The 15178-nt window shown below is 35.4% G+C and overlaps 1 protein-coding gene across 1 annotated transcript in view; it reads left to right on the forward strand.

The window, feature by feature from the left end:
* The first annotated feature begins 856 nt into the window (after window positions 1-856).
* The window catches only part of LOC123239132 (alpha-tectorin), a 165210-nt gene continuing 150888 nt past the window's right edge, over window positions 857-15178 (forward strand). The window contains exons 1-6 of the mRNA XM_044666406.1: window positions 857-989; window positions 2771-2910; window positions 8293-8474; window positions 9813-10069; window positions 13021-13147; window positions 14532-14648. Coding sequence (XP_044522341.1) covers window positions 857-989; window positions 2771-2910; window positions 8293-8474; window positions 9813-10069; window positions 13021-13147; window positions 14532-14648 — 956 coding nt within the window. The remainder of the gene's footprint in view (window positions 990-2770; window positions 2911-8292; window positions 8475-9812; window positions 10070-13020; window positions 13148-14531; window positions 14649-15178) is intronic.

A 15178-nucleotide genomic window follows, 5' to 3' on the forward strand; every position in this document is an offset into this window, starting at 1 on the left:
GTCATGTTCTTTAACTGCTCAAAAACTTTCAGTGATTTCTCATTGCCTTACAGGACAAAGCCCAAACTGGAGGTCCTGGCAGTGAAGACCCTCTGTAATCTTTGTATTTTTCTGTCTGCTTTTCACATTTCATCACCACAACCCCTCTGTTTTATATATAATCTACTCACCAAAACCCAAATACACTCTACACTGTTCAGCCTTCACATCTTTCTGCTTATGTTGTTCTCACTCCCTGAAATGCCTTCTTTGCTTATTGAAATCCTATCCATCCTTCAAGATTTAGTCTAGTTACCTGTTGCATGAAGCTTATCCTCTCCGCCCCCCCAAATAATCTCTTTATCCTTTGAATTTTTATGACACTTACTGGCTATACAAATGAAACACGCTGATCATAAATTGCCTTGATTTGGTATTGCTATTAATTTGGGTGTAAAGCTTTCTTCCTTCCCTAAAATCCTACTCTGATAGTTCATTATGGCATATAGATGATCCTGGATTATCAACGACTATGCCAATCTATTTTCCTGAGGACCAGCCTAGCTAAATTCAGAGTGGTCACCATCATGTTGGTCCCAAGGTGATGATTTTTTTTTTTTAGCCACAGCAACTATTAAAGACTGTATACAGTGATTATGATGTGACCTGTATCCATGGAGGAAATACTGACAAAATCACAGATCCATAAAGAATTGTTTTTCTGTCTACTTAATAAGCTCTGGAAGTGTTAGACTCTGCCATATATGTATTTGTGGCTGACACAGTGCCTGATATGCAATAGTTACTCAATAAAATATTTGCTAAATTGATTAATTGGATGTTTTCTCTGTTGCATATAGAATTCTAAGAAAGGAAGATGGATCAGCCAAGTGGAAGAAGTTTCATGCAAGTTTTATGTGAAAAATACAGTCCTGAGAATTTTCCCTATCGCCGTGGTCCTGGAATGGGAGTTCATGTTCCAGCCACACCTCAGGGTTCTCCAATGAAAGGTAACTAGAAAATAGAACCAGAATACTACTTTACTTTGCAAATACTTTGTTCTGTGTCCAGTTACTTGAGCAATATAATTTCTCAGAATTGCTAGTAAATGAAAAATCTTTAATGTGTTTTCACTCCCCTGATATCCTTAGGGAAAAAAAAACCCTTGTCATCTGTCTTAAAATCAATACAAAGTATTGATTCCAAAGCAGAAGATTGGTAATTAAGTATGACTTGCCCAGGGTTACACAGCTAGGACATATCTAAGGCTAGATTTGAACCTAGGACCTCCTGTTTCCAACCATGATGCTCTATACACTGAGTCGCCTAGCTGCCCCAAGACCTGGCAGTGTTTTCAAACTTAACTTTGAGATTAAGTGGCCCAAAGGTGCATAAATTAGTTGCATAAGAATGACCCCTCAAACCAACTTTTTTCTGTTACCCTGTCTTCTTCCTTTTAGTCAAACAACAAATATTTAGTTTTTATTAAGCAAAGCACTTTTGTGGAAGTGAGAAGTATAGGACATAGTCTGTGCCCACGAGGGCTGCTTTCTAGTCATATCTACATAAAATAGTTTTAATGTAATGTCTCCATTAAAATGTAAGTTCTTTGCCAATAGGGATTTTTTTTAATTTTTTGTATTTGTATCCCCAGCACCCAGTATGGTGTCTGACACATAACAGTAAATAACTTGTTGGTTAATTTATAATTGACAATTAACATGTTTATTGTCCAGTGAATTGTGTAGACACTGAGTACTGTAGGAGTTTAGAAGGATTGATGGTTGTGCTGCTGAGAGAAGGCTTCACATTGAAAATAGGGGAGAATTCAAACGGTAGAGAGAAAAAATAAAAAGTATGATAAGTGTGGAGAATGCCATGAACAACAAAGAAGGATGTGAAATGGGAATTCACAAACATATATATCACTTAGTAAGTACAATAATGAATGATTCTAGAAAATATTTCTATGTACTATGTGCAAATACGCACAAAGAGCTACAAGAGTTTAAGTGGGCCCATTTAACTTAGGTAGACTTGCATTTTTGTCTAACAGAAGAAAGATGATTTAACTGGTATATTAATGGCTTAGACATAAAGGGTGTCAAAAAGGCATGGAAGAGTCTCCAAAGGCAGGATTTGGAGAATTTCCTCACAAATAAGGTGGGGAGGTAGGGGGAGGGGAAGAATAGCTGGGAAATATACAAATATATAACCCTTTATAGGTGTTTGATCCTGAGCAAGTCACTTAACCTCTGTTTGCCCCAGAGTAAAATGGGGATAATAAAAGCACTTATCTCAATTAAATGAGATAATATTCATAAAGCTCTTAGCACAATATCTGTCCCATGATGGGAACTTAATAAATGATTATTATTTTTCTTCCTCCTTCTCCCCTGCCCCCTAAAAAGAAAAATTTGAAACCGGGGAGGGAGCTATAGTAATCTGGATATTAATTGGCATATATTTAGCTCTTAATATGAAATAGTCAAGAGATATTTTGTTTTGTATTGTACTACCTTTGAAATTTAGGGTCTTTCCAGAGAATAAAGATCAAATAGTTTCTTGGATTGCTTCTGATCTTATACTTGTAATTTCCTCCTGGGCCTGACTCATTCCCCTGGGGACACAACACTTTTTAAAATCTTTTTTACTTCTTGAACCTTCCAGTACTGTGTTAATTTCATGCAGTCTGATTTTTATTTCTTAAAGTCTCAGGGATGGGCATATGCAGACAGGAGTTAGGTTGACGTCAAAGGTGTCTTTCTTTCTTTCTTCCCCCATGATTCAGATCGACTCAACCTCCCAAGCGTACTGGTGTTGAACAGCTGTGGAATTACCTGTGCAGGAGATGAAAATGAAATTGCTGCCTTCTGTGCCCATGTGTCTGAATTAGATCTTTCTGACAATAAACTTGAAGACTGGCATGAGGTAAAGTTACATAGCTGCACATAGGTGAAATGCAGCACAAATCACATCATTGTTGTTTTTAGTAATGCTTTCATTATTTCTTTTGGTTGCTTCAAAAGAGGTAAATGTGTCTGTTTTATTGAATTCTTCTGAATTCTGATTTTCACTAGAGGTTTGTGTTTATTACTTTGTATCCATCAGGAAAAATAATCACAGTGACTTAGACACGTTCAAACCTCATCTATCTGGCTGTGGTAATTCTTGAATTTTCCTTGTTCCTACTCCTGTGTTTTCTTTTAGTGCACAAAACACTTGAGTTTGGCAAGAGGTAAATGAGACTCCAAAAGTTTGAAGCAATACTAAAACATTAAAATATCTAATGGTTAACAGTTTGTACAACCTATATTTAGTCTCTACTATTTCTTCAACATCTGTTGCTGTAAACTGACATAGCGATTGATAAAGCTTGAAACTATGGTTATTGAAAAGAAGTTTATTCATTTTGCTAAATTTGACTCATTTATTTTATTCAAGAAGTTAATCCAAATCTTTTTAAACTTCTAGTTGAGTTTTTAAGTGTTTTCAGGTGATTGATACTAGCTAACCATCTTTTAAACATGATTTTAAGTCCATAATCACACCCCTCACCTTGCCAGTTATAATCTCTAGTCCTTATTTGACAGAGGCCACCTGTAAGATTGAGAGAGAAATATGGTTAAGTCTACATGAACTCTATGTGTATCCCATTTTTAAAGTAGATGTTTATATATATATACATATATATGTATATATGTGTGTGTGTGTGTGTGTATATATATATATATACATATATATATAAAAAATACTTTTTTTTTTTTCATCCCGGAGCTTTTAACTTTCCCTGCGATCTTGAGCAATTTACTTAATTCCTCTGTGCTTCAGTCTCTTCTTTTGTGAACTAGGGATAGACTCCTTTGTCTGGATTATTGATTGGATTAACTGGTGAAGCACTTTGCACATCATGTATACCAGATCTCAGATGTACCTTACATGTTATATAGCTTAACCCCCTATTTTGTAGATGAGGAAACTGAGACTTGAGGAAGGTTATTAAGTGTTGTGCCGATTCCACATCAGCCTTGGTAAGAGATTGAAGCAAGTCTATCACTCTGCCTTATTTTTCTTGCCATTCCTTTCCATCTTTACCAATATGTTGCAATCTCATTTCAACTCATGACCTCTGTGTGTGTATATACATACATAATTTTATTAAAATTCTTACATTCTTTTAGTCCCATTCTAAACTTTTTGAGATCTGTGTTATCTCATTTGCATGTAATCTGTGAACTGCTGCCAGTTTGAATGAAATGAAGGAATATCCTCTTCTTAAGATGTACATTTTCATATTTCATCTATGTGGAGAACATTTTCTGCCAAACAGATTATGTGTCTGATCCTACACATGCCCAAGGCTCTTTGTTGTTTTAATGCTTTGCCCATACTCCATAACTTTTAGAAGTGTACTTGACAGTTTTCTTGCACTTTGATATTTCTCCTAATAACCCTACTAGACAGTTGTATTCCTGACTAGTGAGAGCTAAAATTCCATCTTCTACAAGAAGCTATTTCCAGTTCCCTTTAATTTGGTGCTTTCCCTCTGTTAATTATCTCCTATTTATCTTGTATATATTCTTCTTAATACCTAATTGTTTGCATTTTGTTTCCTCCATTGTGAGCTCTTTGAGGACAAGGCCTGCTTTTCCTCTTTTTTTGATAGTGTCTGGCACTTGGTGGGTGCTTAATAAATGTTTTTTGACTGACCATTTTAAGGTTTGTCCTGAATAAGCACGTCCCATATGCATCCTCCTCTAGGTCACTTCAACTACATGTACATATTTTGTTGTTCCTTAATATTCCTCGATTGGGTAAGAAATTTCTAAGATTTGTTTTTTTTTTTTTTTTGCTCACACATTGATGAAAGCTATTAATAGGTAATAGAAATAGCCCTAACGATGCAGACATCTCAAATGGAAAGTGAGACACATTTCCGGTTCTGTATGGCCATAGCTTTATGCCTAGACTGGTGAGAAGTTATTATAAATAATTTGCCTTTTTCTTCTACTGAGGCAAAGTGTTGTGCAATGAGATTTTCTCAAGTCTACATCAAAATATGAAATCGAAGTTTTACATATTGTGAATCTAGGTTGTACCTTCCCTAGGTTCTGACCTATATAAAATCTAAGAGAAATCTGTAATCAGTATGATGTTTAAGTATATGTCTATTTGATGGTGCAACCTATATTTGTCCTAGTAGAGTTCCTAGTTAGCATTTAATCCTTCTCAAGGACTTTTCATTTGAATATATGTATTTGTTATTGCTTCCCTTAAAATATCATCTTCTAGTTTGTCCTGTTTTGTTTTTCCTTCATTTATCTCCCTTACTCTCCTATTATCATCTGTCCAGACTTATATGCACTACTTTAGTAAAGTAGGCTCATGTAGAAGGGGGAATATCTGGAGCCAGAAAATGACTTAAATTTACTAGGATTAATAGAATCCATTGCCAGGCAGTTGATGACCACTAGTATAGTTTCAGATCATTGTAGTTCAGATTTTGTCTTTATGATCTGGAGTCAGGCTTTTTCAACAGTACACTTGTTTAGAAAGTATTCAATTCAACAAATTTATCTTAAAATAATATGTAATTTTACTATTAACTAAATAGAGCCCTGACTTCAGGATAATAAAATCTGGCATGGATTTAAGTAAATATGATTGTCTTTTGAATTTAATTTGAATTTAACAGCTTGCTGCTTGACTGACTTTTGAGGGTTAAGAGAATATGGCAGTGAGAAGAATTGTGAAATCCTATGGCCATGGAAAGACTTACCTTTTTTTCCTAAACTCTGCAACACCAACCTCAAAGTCTGTACAGCATAGCTTAAAGAAATGTATATTCTTTAGTCTTCAACTGGAGGTTGTGACCAAGTAGATTTTTGTCTGACCTTTCCCAAGGTATCTTGTTTTTTTCCTTTTTATCAAAACTGTTTTATGAAAGAAATTAAACCAGACCATTGAGGTGAGGGAGCAATTAACTACTCAGTCTGGATCATGAATAGCTTGGGTATAAATTACAGATATTATCTTAAAAATGTTTCTTCCCACTTTTCTTAAAACTATAGTTTCTCCTTTTGTTGAAGCCAGACTGAAAGGTCCCTTATTAAATCATAGGATCATTGAGTCCTTAAAAGATGATCTTATCCTAGCCTAGCCACCATATGTGACCATATCTAAGTTATGCTAGGTAGAAGAGATTTAGTCCTCTTTTTAAGATCCTAAAGAAGGAGGCCATAAAAAATGCCAGACACTTATTCCAAAGTCTAAGAGGAAACTCTGTGGGAGAGTGAAAAGAGCAGAATCTATAAAGTCCAGGCCAAGTTTCCAGAGTTCCTAGCTCTGTGCCCTCTGAGACATCATTTAGTTTCTCAGAACTTGGGTTTTCTTAGCTCGTATGTCCTATGTTTCTATGCTTAAACTATCAAGAAATTCTTATACTATCAAACCCTTAGTATACTTAGGGGGAGAAAGTGTATTCTGGTTAGTTGAAATTTCTTGTTTACTGAAAGTTTAATCAGAAAATACTTTTTGCTTCAGTTCTTGTTGAGTTTTCCAAAATCCATTAGTATAATAACATACATAAATTTTCAAAATATGTTAGTATTAATATAGTGTAATAAACTCCGCTTAATCTGATTTGAGTATGTTATAGTACTTCAGGCTCTTCATCCCCTAATTCTCATTATACTTCAGTAATATAGTATAATGGACGGTTGAGACTAAATTTGTCTACCCTCAGGATACTACCTAAAAGTTGCCTTGCAGAAAGCATTTCTTATACAGTCAAATTTCTTTATCATTTGCATTTCTTATAAAATTAGGATGTAGGAAATATTTTTTGTTTGGAGAATTGTTATCAATTTGGTTCCTAACTAACATATCATCCTGTAATTTAATCCCATTTCCTCTACTTTTCACAGTAGAGAATACAACTAGTCACTACTTTCTCTTAAAAATCCATCATATACTTCAAGACCATTATTACTCATAATATTAAAAATATTTTTGTTAGGAGAATTATTATTAATTTGTTTCTTATTAAGTATTACTCATTTTTTTGAGCTTGGGGTTGATGAAACTAAAAGATAGATTTAATTTTTCTATTTGCTGAGTTTCATAACCATCTACTGAACCAGCTTTTTCATAGATGCATGTTGCATATCACAGTGGGGACTGCAGAATAATGACCGATTGGTGCAATTCTGCCCTCAGGAAAAAATGACTTAAATTCACACCCTCATCATTGATGATATATTGGTAGAGTCAAATTGAAATCTATTTAGTTTTCTCTTCTCCAGTTTTAATAATCCCAATTTATATGCACTTTCCTAATGGGAGTCATCTGCCTCAGTTGCTTAAACATTTTGTTACTCTCTAACCACTCTAAAGTTGTCCACAGCTTTGGGCCAAGGAGCCCATAACTGGGCATTCATTATATTTGGGGTCTGAGTGGGAGGTAGAGACCTAATTTCTGGCATTCTGTGCTCTGTATGTGAGTGTATATGTGTGGAAATATGTGTACATGTGTTGGGATATGTATGTGTGTAGATAGGGGGGAGTGAGAGGGTGCTGTTCAGACAAGAATATACCAAGATTCCTAGAACTCTCACATTTTGGCAATGCCAGGACTCCCCAAGTTTCCCTTTCCTAAACTTCTTACTCTGGACTTGTCTTAATTGAGGTAAAGTCTTCCCACTTCTACAATTTGCTGTGGCAGTTTAAATCCTACCCCCGGTGAGCATGGCCTCTAGATTATTGTCCAGGTATAGATGATTTTTTAAAAAATGATTTATTGGTTGGGACAATTTGAAATATCCCTTTTTCAATTTAATCTCTTCAGATAACACCGATTTATACATAATTCTTGGCTTACCTTCCAACCAGTTGTGATCTTACAAAGTGGTTGACAAGAATTTTTAGTAAACTTTTAATTTTACATTTTGTTTTGAAGAAGTATAAAACTTATAAACTCCTGCTTCTTGCTCTCTAGGAGTTATAGTTTAAATTTTTAAAATTGTAATGTTCCTTTTTGTAGATGAACATTCTGAATAGGAGTATAAAAAAATGTACTAAAGGCAAAATAACAAGTTCCTGATTCTCTTTGATGAGTTGTGTTATTCTACTATAGGAAGTGATTAGAAACTTTTTGTGGGATTTAACAAAACTATACTTATTCTGTTAGGGACCAGAGTGAAGTGAGACTCAAGTTTTTGCTTGATAATACACTCCTAGAAGCTGACTTAAGTATTAATGCTATTTTAAAGATTTGATTACAATCTAATATTTCTTCTCCTTTTTTCTCCCTAGGTCAGTAAAATTGTGTCAAATGTTCCCCACTTGGAGTTTCTAAACCTGAGTTCCAATCCTTTGAATTTGTCAGTTTTAGAGAGAACGTGTGCCGGGTCCTTCTCTGGGGTTAGAAAACTCGTCCTCAACAATAGCAAAGCTTCTTGGGAAACAGTCCATATGCTACTACAGGAGTTACCAGAGTAAGCCAAGAGCCCAAGGAAGGGAGGGAGGTGCGGTGTCATCTGTGGTCATCTTTGTTAATACTTATGGCTTCTCCTAATTGCCTCTCCTAATCTCCAAAATACCATTACTGTAGGTTGGATGGAGAATGGACTTAAAATAGAGAACTTCTGAGATCAATTGGTAGGGTTAAGATGATCCAGGAGTACTTCCCTTGGAATTCTGTATGGAGTTTGGTAGCTCTTGGACACCAGGGCTTTATCCTGTGGATTAAATTTTTAAGTGAAGTCTTTCTCACTACCAGATCACCAATACTCCACTACAGGATCTTAGTTGTTCCAAGGTGTGTTAAGATTTAGCCGCTGTGATGGAAATCTTTTTGCTATTTCTAATGAAAGGGATACTTTCCACAGTTCAAAGAGGAACTTATTGATGCTGTTTATCAAAACCTAACTAATAAACAGTATATGAAAAATATATATTCATGTTTGTGTATAGCTGTAGACTTAATCTTTTTAAACGTTTATGAAATGATGGTGTTTTAATTGTTTAGATACATAAAAATTGTCATGCCTTTGTAATCTGGCCCTACCCTACTTAATTTTATTTCCTACTCTCTATTTTAATTTGTTTGGGTTTTTTTTTTTTCCCTCTTACTTTGCCTAATATAAGGCATATAATGCCTTACAAACGTCATCTTTAATTTTGCTCATAGTATCATAGCCTCCCTCCTTCCTGTTCCCTTTTCAAATGCTGTTCGTTTTTATTTTTATTTTATTTATTATTATCATTAATTGTTTTTTAAACCCTTACCTTCTGTCTTAGAATCAATATTGTGTATTGGTTCTAAGGCAGAAGTGTGGTTAGGGTTAGGCAATGGGGGTTAAGTGACAGGGCCACACAGCTGGGAAGTATCTGAGGCCAGATTTGAGTCCTGTCTCTAGGCCTGGCTCTTAATCCACTGAGCCACCCAGCTGCCCCCTATTCATTCTTTAAAGCACAGTTCATAGCTTACCTTCCTGAATCTGCTATGTATTATTGCTGTTCTTACGGATCTCTTCCTTTTCTAAAAACTACTATTATACTACAGTTTGCATTACATAATTTACTTTTGAATTTTTATAGACTCATATTATTTACATGTATTTCACATGGATTAGTTTTGTCCTTTCAGATAAGATTATAAGATAATAGGGTAGAGTCGCCATGTCTTACACATCTTGTATCTTGTGTAACTCTTGACAAGATCTCTTACATGGATTAGGTACTCAATTTAAACAAGTAAATGGAAAAATATGTGACTTATCTATATTAGACTTAAATGTGAAATGAAAACATCTTTGCTTCTTTTTATGCAGGTTGGAGGAGCTCTTCCTGTGCCTTAATGACTATGAAACAGTGTCTTGTTCTTCTATTTGCTGTCAATCTCTTAAGCTACTCCATATCACAGATAATAACCTTCAGGACTGGACTGAAATTCGAAAGTTAGGAGTTATGTTTCCTTCGCTGGATACCCTCATCCTGGCTAACAATCACCTGAATGCCATCGAGGAGCCTGATGATTCCTTGGCAAGGTTGTTTCCCAATCTTCGTTCCATCAGCCTTCACAAGTCAGGTGGGACCTGAAGCTACAGATTTCTTCCTATTCCACATGCAGATTGATCTGAGTTTGTGCATGAATGAAAAAGAAAGTATATATTTTCATTCATATTCATCCTTTCTTTTGGTATTAATTTTCAGCAGTTATCATTCCCTAATGGCAAGCTAAATGTACTTATATTTAATACCTTATTGTGGCATCTAGGAGAGACCCTAAATTTTAGAAAACTTACAAATCATACCAAGGTGAAAAAACTGAATATATGTCATTCATCTATGAACAAATCTAAGTTCAGGGAGACTCACAACCAGGCAGTCATGATGTCATGGATTTTTTAGCCACACTTACTCTTAAAAGACCATCTGCGAACTTGAAGAAGAATTGTTAACTTTATCGATAGGAGTCAGACCCCCAATGATAAAATCATCAGATCATTAAAGAAAATTGAATATTTGCTGTCAGTGCTATATGAAATTACCCATGCTATATGAAAATAGCAAAATGAATGAATGAACTAGAAAACAAAAGAAAGTGATTATTAGAGCATGAGGGATATTAGCTAGAAAAGCCTACTTTGACTTAATTTTAGAAACTTGCTGCCAATTTTCCTGCCTCTTTTTTAATTCCTATGTTGTGTTTTCCTAATTTTCATTATTACATGATTGCTTTACTTTTAATCCTACACTTCATTGGACTTTTTAGCTTATTTATTGAATCAGTGTTCAACAAACTTTTCATTCTTCTTCTTTTTTTTTTTTTAATTTTAAACTTGCCTCCATCTTGGAGTCAATACTCTGTATTGGCTCCAAGGCAGAAAAGTGGTAAGGGCTAGGCAATGGGGGTTAAGTGACTTGCCCAGGATCACATAGTTAGAAAGTGTCTGAGGCCAGATTTGAACCTAGGACCTCCCGTCTCTAGGTCTGGCTCTCAATCCACTGAGCTACCTAGCTGCCCCCCAACAAACTTTTCATTCTTGTGTCATCATGATGTAGAAGTGCTCCTGGATTCTCAGTGCTTATACTAGTCAAATATAAGGTTTAGGAAATCTAAGCAAGATGGAAAGGCATTGATTCTTACCCAGTGGTAGATTCTATGCCTTTTGTCTAAGAACTAGCCAACCTTCCCAAGTTCAGAGACGCGTGTTACCAAGTTGTTTTGCAGGGGGAAGATTTTGTTGGACTCAGCAAATCCATATCAATAAAAGAGTATGGTGAAATTGAAATTATATGTCCTTCATATACCAAAACAATCACAAAACTACAAATAACATTAAATAGAACTGAAAGTTACAGACTTAATTTACATGACAATATAAGTTATTGGAGTAGGGGATAAATTAGAAAAGAAAAACAATCTCCCCCCCCCAATGAAACTGATAATTTTTCAAATGTACATCTCTTGATCTGTTTTCTTTTTAAAAAAATAGATTTTTGATGACATTATATTGCCCAAATTTCCCCTTGTATTAGTGCCCCCTCTCTCCCCTTCCAGAGAGCTATCCCTTAAAACAAGGAACTTTTTTAAAAGTGAAGGAAGAGGAAAAAATTAGCAGAAGTGATCAGTACATTGAAAAATCCTGAATATGTGCCAACTTATGGACTTAATTTACTTGACAGTAGAGGTTTTGGGTTGGGAGATGAATTAATAAAAGAAATATATTTTTCACCTTAAGGAAGATGATTACTTCTCAAATATGCATCCCTTGAGCTAACTATTTTCTTCCTCCTTCTAGATACAAATTCCATCCTGAAGCCAGGAGGACAGTTATGATTGGGTTTATTTATGAAGCAAATTACTTCTCTACTTTACCCTTGCTGAAGGTTGACAGAAGCAGGAAGGGACTGAGTTCTTTGAAATGGATGTACCTGCATTATCAAATGGACTCGTGACTAGCTCTATTATTACAGGAATGTTTTTCTGGCCTGAGCCAAATATTGACCAAGATGACATATTTGCTCATAGCAGGCGGGATTTCATCTTGGGATTGAAAAGTCTATTCTTAACTTACTATAGCATGCTTTAAGAATTTCAATTTATATCTGTCAGATCATTTGTCTTGAAAATACCACATATCTTCTGTCCCCAAAGGTCAGGGTTTCATTGTGTTTATTGAAACACTTTGATTTCTATTTTAATTTGTTCTTATCCTTCCTACCAAAAGCAACAACAATAAAATTCTCGTATAGGTAACAGGATATCTGGCAAATAAGGATTCAGATGATCCAAATTATTATCTTTCCAATACACAAGAAAAATAACCATATTTGGTTGTGTTAATCTCCCCATATTTCAGAATTTATCACCTAGAGCTAGGTGAAAAAATTGAATATGGCTTAACACTTTTCAAAAATTGTAACTATCTGGTTCTGGAGGTGAAAAAAGCCAATGACGGTTATTGCAGAGTGTAACTGAAAAATGTACCACCAGCAGGCATCTTTTTAGCAATGTCAATAAAAAAAAGTGACTGACTGAACACTAGAATGAGACTGCCTCCCCACACCTGACAGTTAGGTCAAAGTGTAACTGCTGTTAAGAGAGTATAAGAAGGCTACTAGTGTGACTTGCTACATCGTGTTGCTTCAAGATAGCTCATATTTCTGTAACACTTTTAGGTTTGCAAAGTACTTTCCCTAACCCCAGTAAAGGAGGTAAAACCTATATATCCTCAATTAGAGCAAGAAACAGAAGCTCTGAACTGTGACATGATTTGTCTGGTCACCAAGCTCATGTGCATGTGAGCCACGGTTCAAACCCGGGTCTCCTGACCTTAAATTCAAGACGCTTTCCATTATACTATGCTGTCTTTTCATCCTTGGCTAAAGGAAATTCAAGCTCTATAGCTAGTGTATAGGCCTGTGTTTCCATTTAAAAAAATAATTTTATACACCTTTTTTTTCCTCTTTTAATCTTATAAATTCATCATGTTCTCTTCTGTTTTTACTTAAAGAAAGCTTTTTTCAAAGCAGGTCTGCATTCCTGGGAAGACATTGACAAACTAAATTCGTTCCCCAAACTTGAAGAAGTAAGATTGCTAGGGATACCTCTTCTGCAGCCTTACACCACTGAAGAGCGGAGGAAGTTGGTAATAGCCAGGTCTGTTTTTGTTGATTCTTCTCTCCTATAATGTGAGTGTGACTGGGCCTTCCTTAAAGCACAAGGCTATGGTTTGGGCTGAGCAATAAGAAGAGACATACTAGTAAGTGTGCCTGCAGTAGCCATTTATGGAGCACTGGGATTTTGATTGAAAGAAAAAATAGTTGGGAACTAAAACTCATTAGCCCAATAAGAGCCACAGAATAGAATTTGTTATCTTGAAGAGGGATGGTAGGGTTTGAGCACTGTGGTCAGAGGTTCTGGGTCTTGAGTCAGAAAGACTTGCTTTCATATCAAGCCTCAGACATTTATTGGTTATGTGACCTTAGGCAAGTCACTTCACCTTTACCCCAGTTTCCTTAGCTGTAAAATAGGGATGATAATAATAATACTTAACTCCTAGAGATGTTGAGAGGATCAAATGAAATAATTATAAAATGCTTAGCATAGTATCTGGCACCCAGGGTTGTGTTGATGTTAGTTATTACTATTGTCATTGTTGTTATTTTATCTGTTAATAATTGGAATACAAGGCAAACCAGAAAGTTGAATTTATTAAGAATTGCCTTCTATTTAAGTCAACCATATTTTCCATGCCAGTATAAATGGTCACTTGGAATATACTATAAACAACTATGTTTTTTTCTGCTTAAATTGTAAATTAATTTAGAGATGTTTATCATTCCCAGCTTCCTCTTCTGAAGTGTCCTGCATCCTTTGGTACACATAAATTTAACCTCTGCCTCCTACAGGCCTGAAGTAACTCATCACCATATAGTATGTATCTTTAGGTGAAGAGATTCTGGTAGTCATGGAGAAAACTGTGGCTTTGATTTTTTTGATACTGTATAAAGCACATAGTAAGTATTTTTGTAAGGCTTTAGATAAAGTGTATGTCCTAGAAGGAATGAATGGCCTCTTCACATGGAGAGTTGATCTGAACTAAAATAACCAGTAAAGACAAACATGCATATAATATCCTATTAAGGGAATCCATCTTTGTGTACTTTCAAAGAAAGCATTCTCGTGGGTCATTTGATTTACCTATTTCTTTGCATGCATTTTCTAATGTCTCAACTCCCTAGCTTGTACATATTTATTCTTCTCTAGAACCTTTTTCACTGAAGGTAAGAAATGACTATAAAGGGTTTCCCCCCTAAGTCAGCTTCAGAACTTGTGACTTTTGCTTCTCTTTTCTTATCACAGTGTTTGACATTTCTTTACATCTTCATTCATGTCAGTGTCACTCTCATTAGGATGACTCATAATTTACTTTACTTGGGGATGTTAAGTCTAAATCCTGAACCAATTCATTTTCTGTTTGTCAGGCTGGATAAATACTTTCAGTTTTTCAAAGGGTCTTAATTTTGGCTTTAACTTACAGATTGCCATCAGTTTCCAAACTTAATGGCAGTGTTGTTACTGATGGAGAGCGAGAAGACTCTGAGAGATTTTTCATTCGTTATTATGTGGATGTCCCCCAAGAGGAAGTACCATTCAGGTAAAAATTCCTAAACAACGAACAAGGCTGTCTATAAAGCAATTTGATTGAACAATACTTGTGTTTTAAAGCAGCAATTTCAATAATTTAGACAATTTGATTTTTTAGAACATTTAGCATGTTCAAAGCCCACTAATGTTCTGCTGCTGGCTTTCTTTGCAGTTGTTGGTATTGACTCAAGTTTAGCTATGAGAAGATTAAAGATTTTTCAGTGACTACCTGCATGTTAGAGAAATACAGACAATATGAGAGAGACACAAGAAACCAAGATAAGCGAAAGAGAAAGAATATGAGCAGAAAATCTTGCTGACTTCCTCCACTGTAGGACAGGATATGAGAAGCAGTATGATAGAAAGGAGAGAACTGGACTTGAAGTCAGGAAACCTGGGTTTACATCCCAATTCTGACTTACTAGCAATTCATAAGTCTTGTCTATAAAACAAGGATAATAATTCTTCCCCACCTCTACCTCACAAGACTCTTGTGAGGAGAGTGCTTTGTAAGCCATAGGCGACCATGCACATGTATTT

The sequence above is a fragment of the Gracilinanus agilis genome, chromosome 3 (assembly GCF_016433145.1).
Source record: "Gracilinanus agilis isolate LMUSP501 chromosome 3, AgileGrace, whole genome shotgun sequence".
NCBI lineage: Eukaryota > Metazoa > Chordata > Mammalia > Didelphimorphia > Didelphidae > Gracilinanus > Gracilinanus agilis.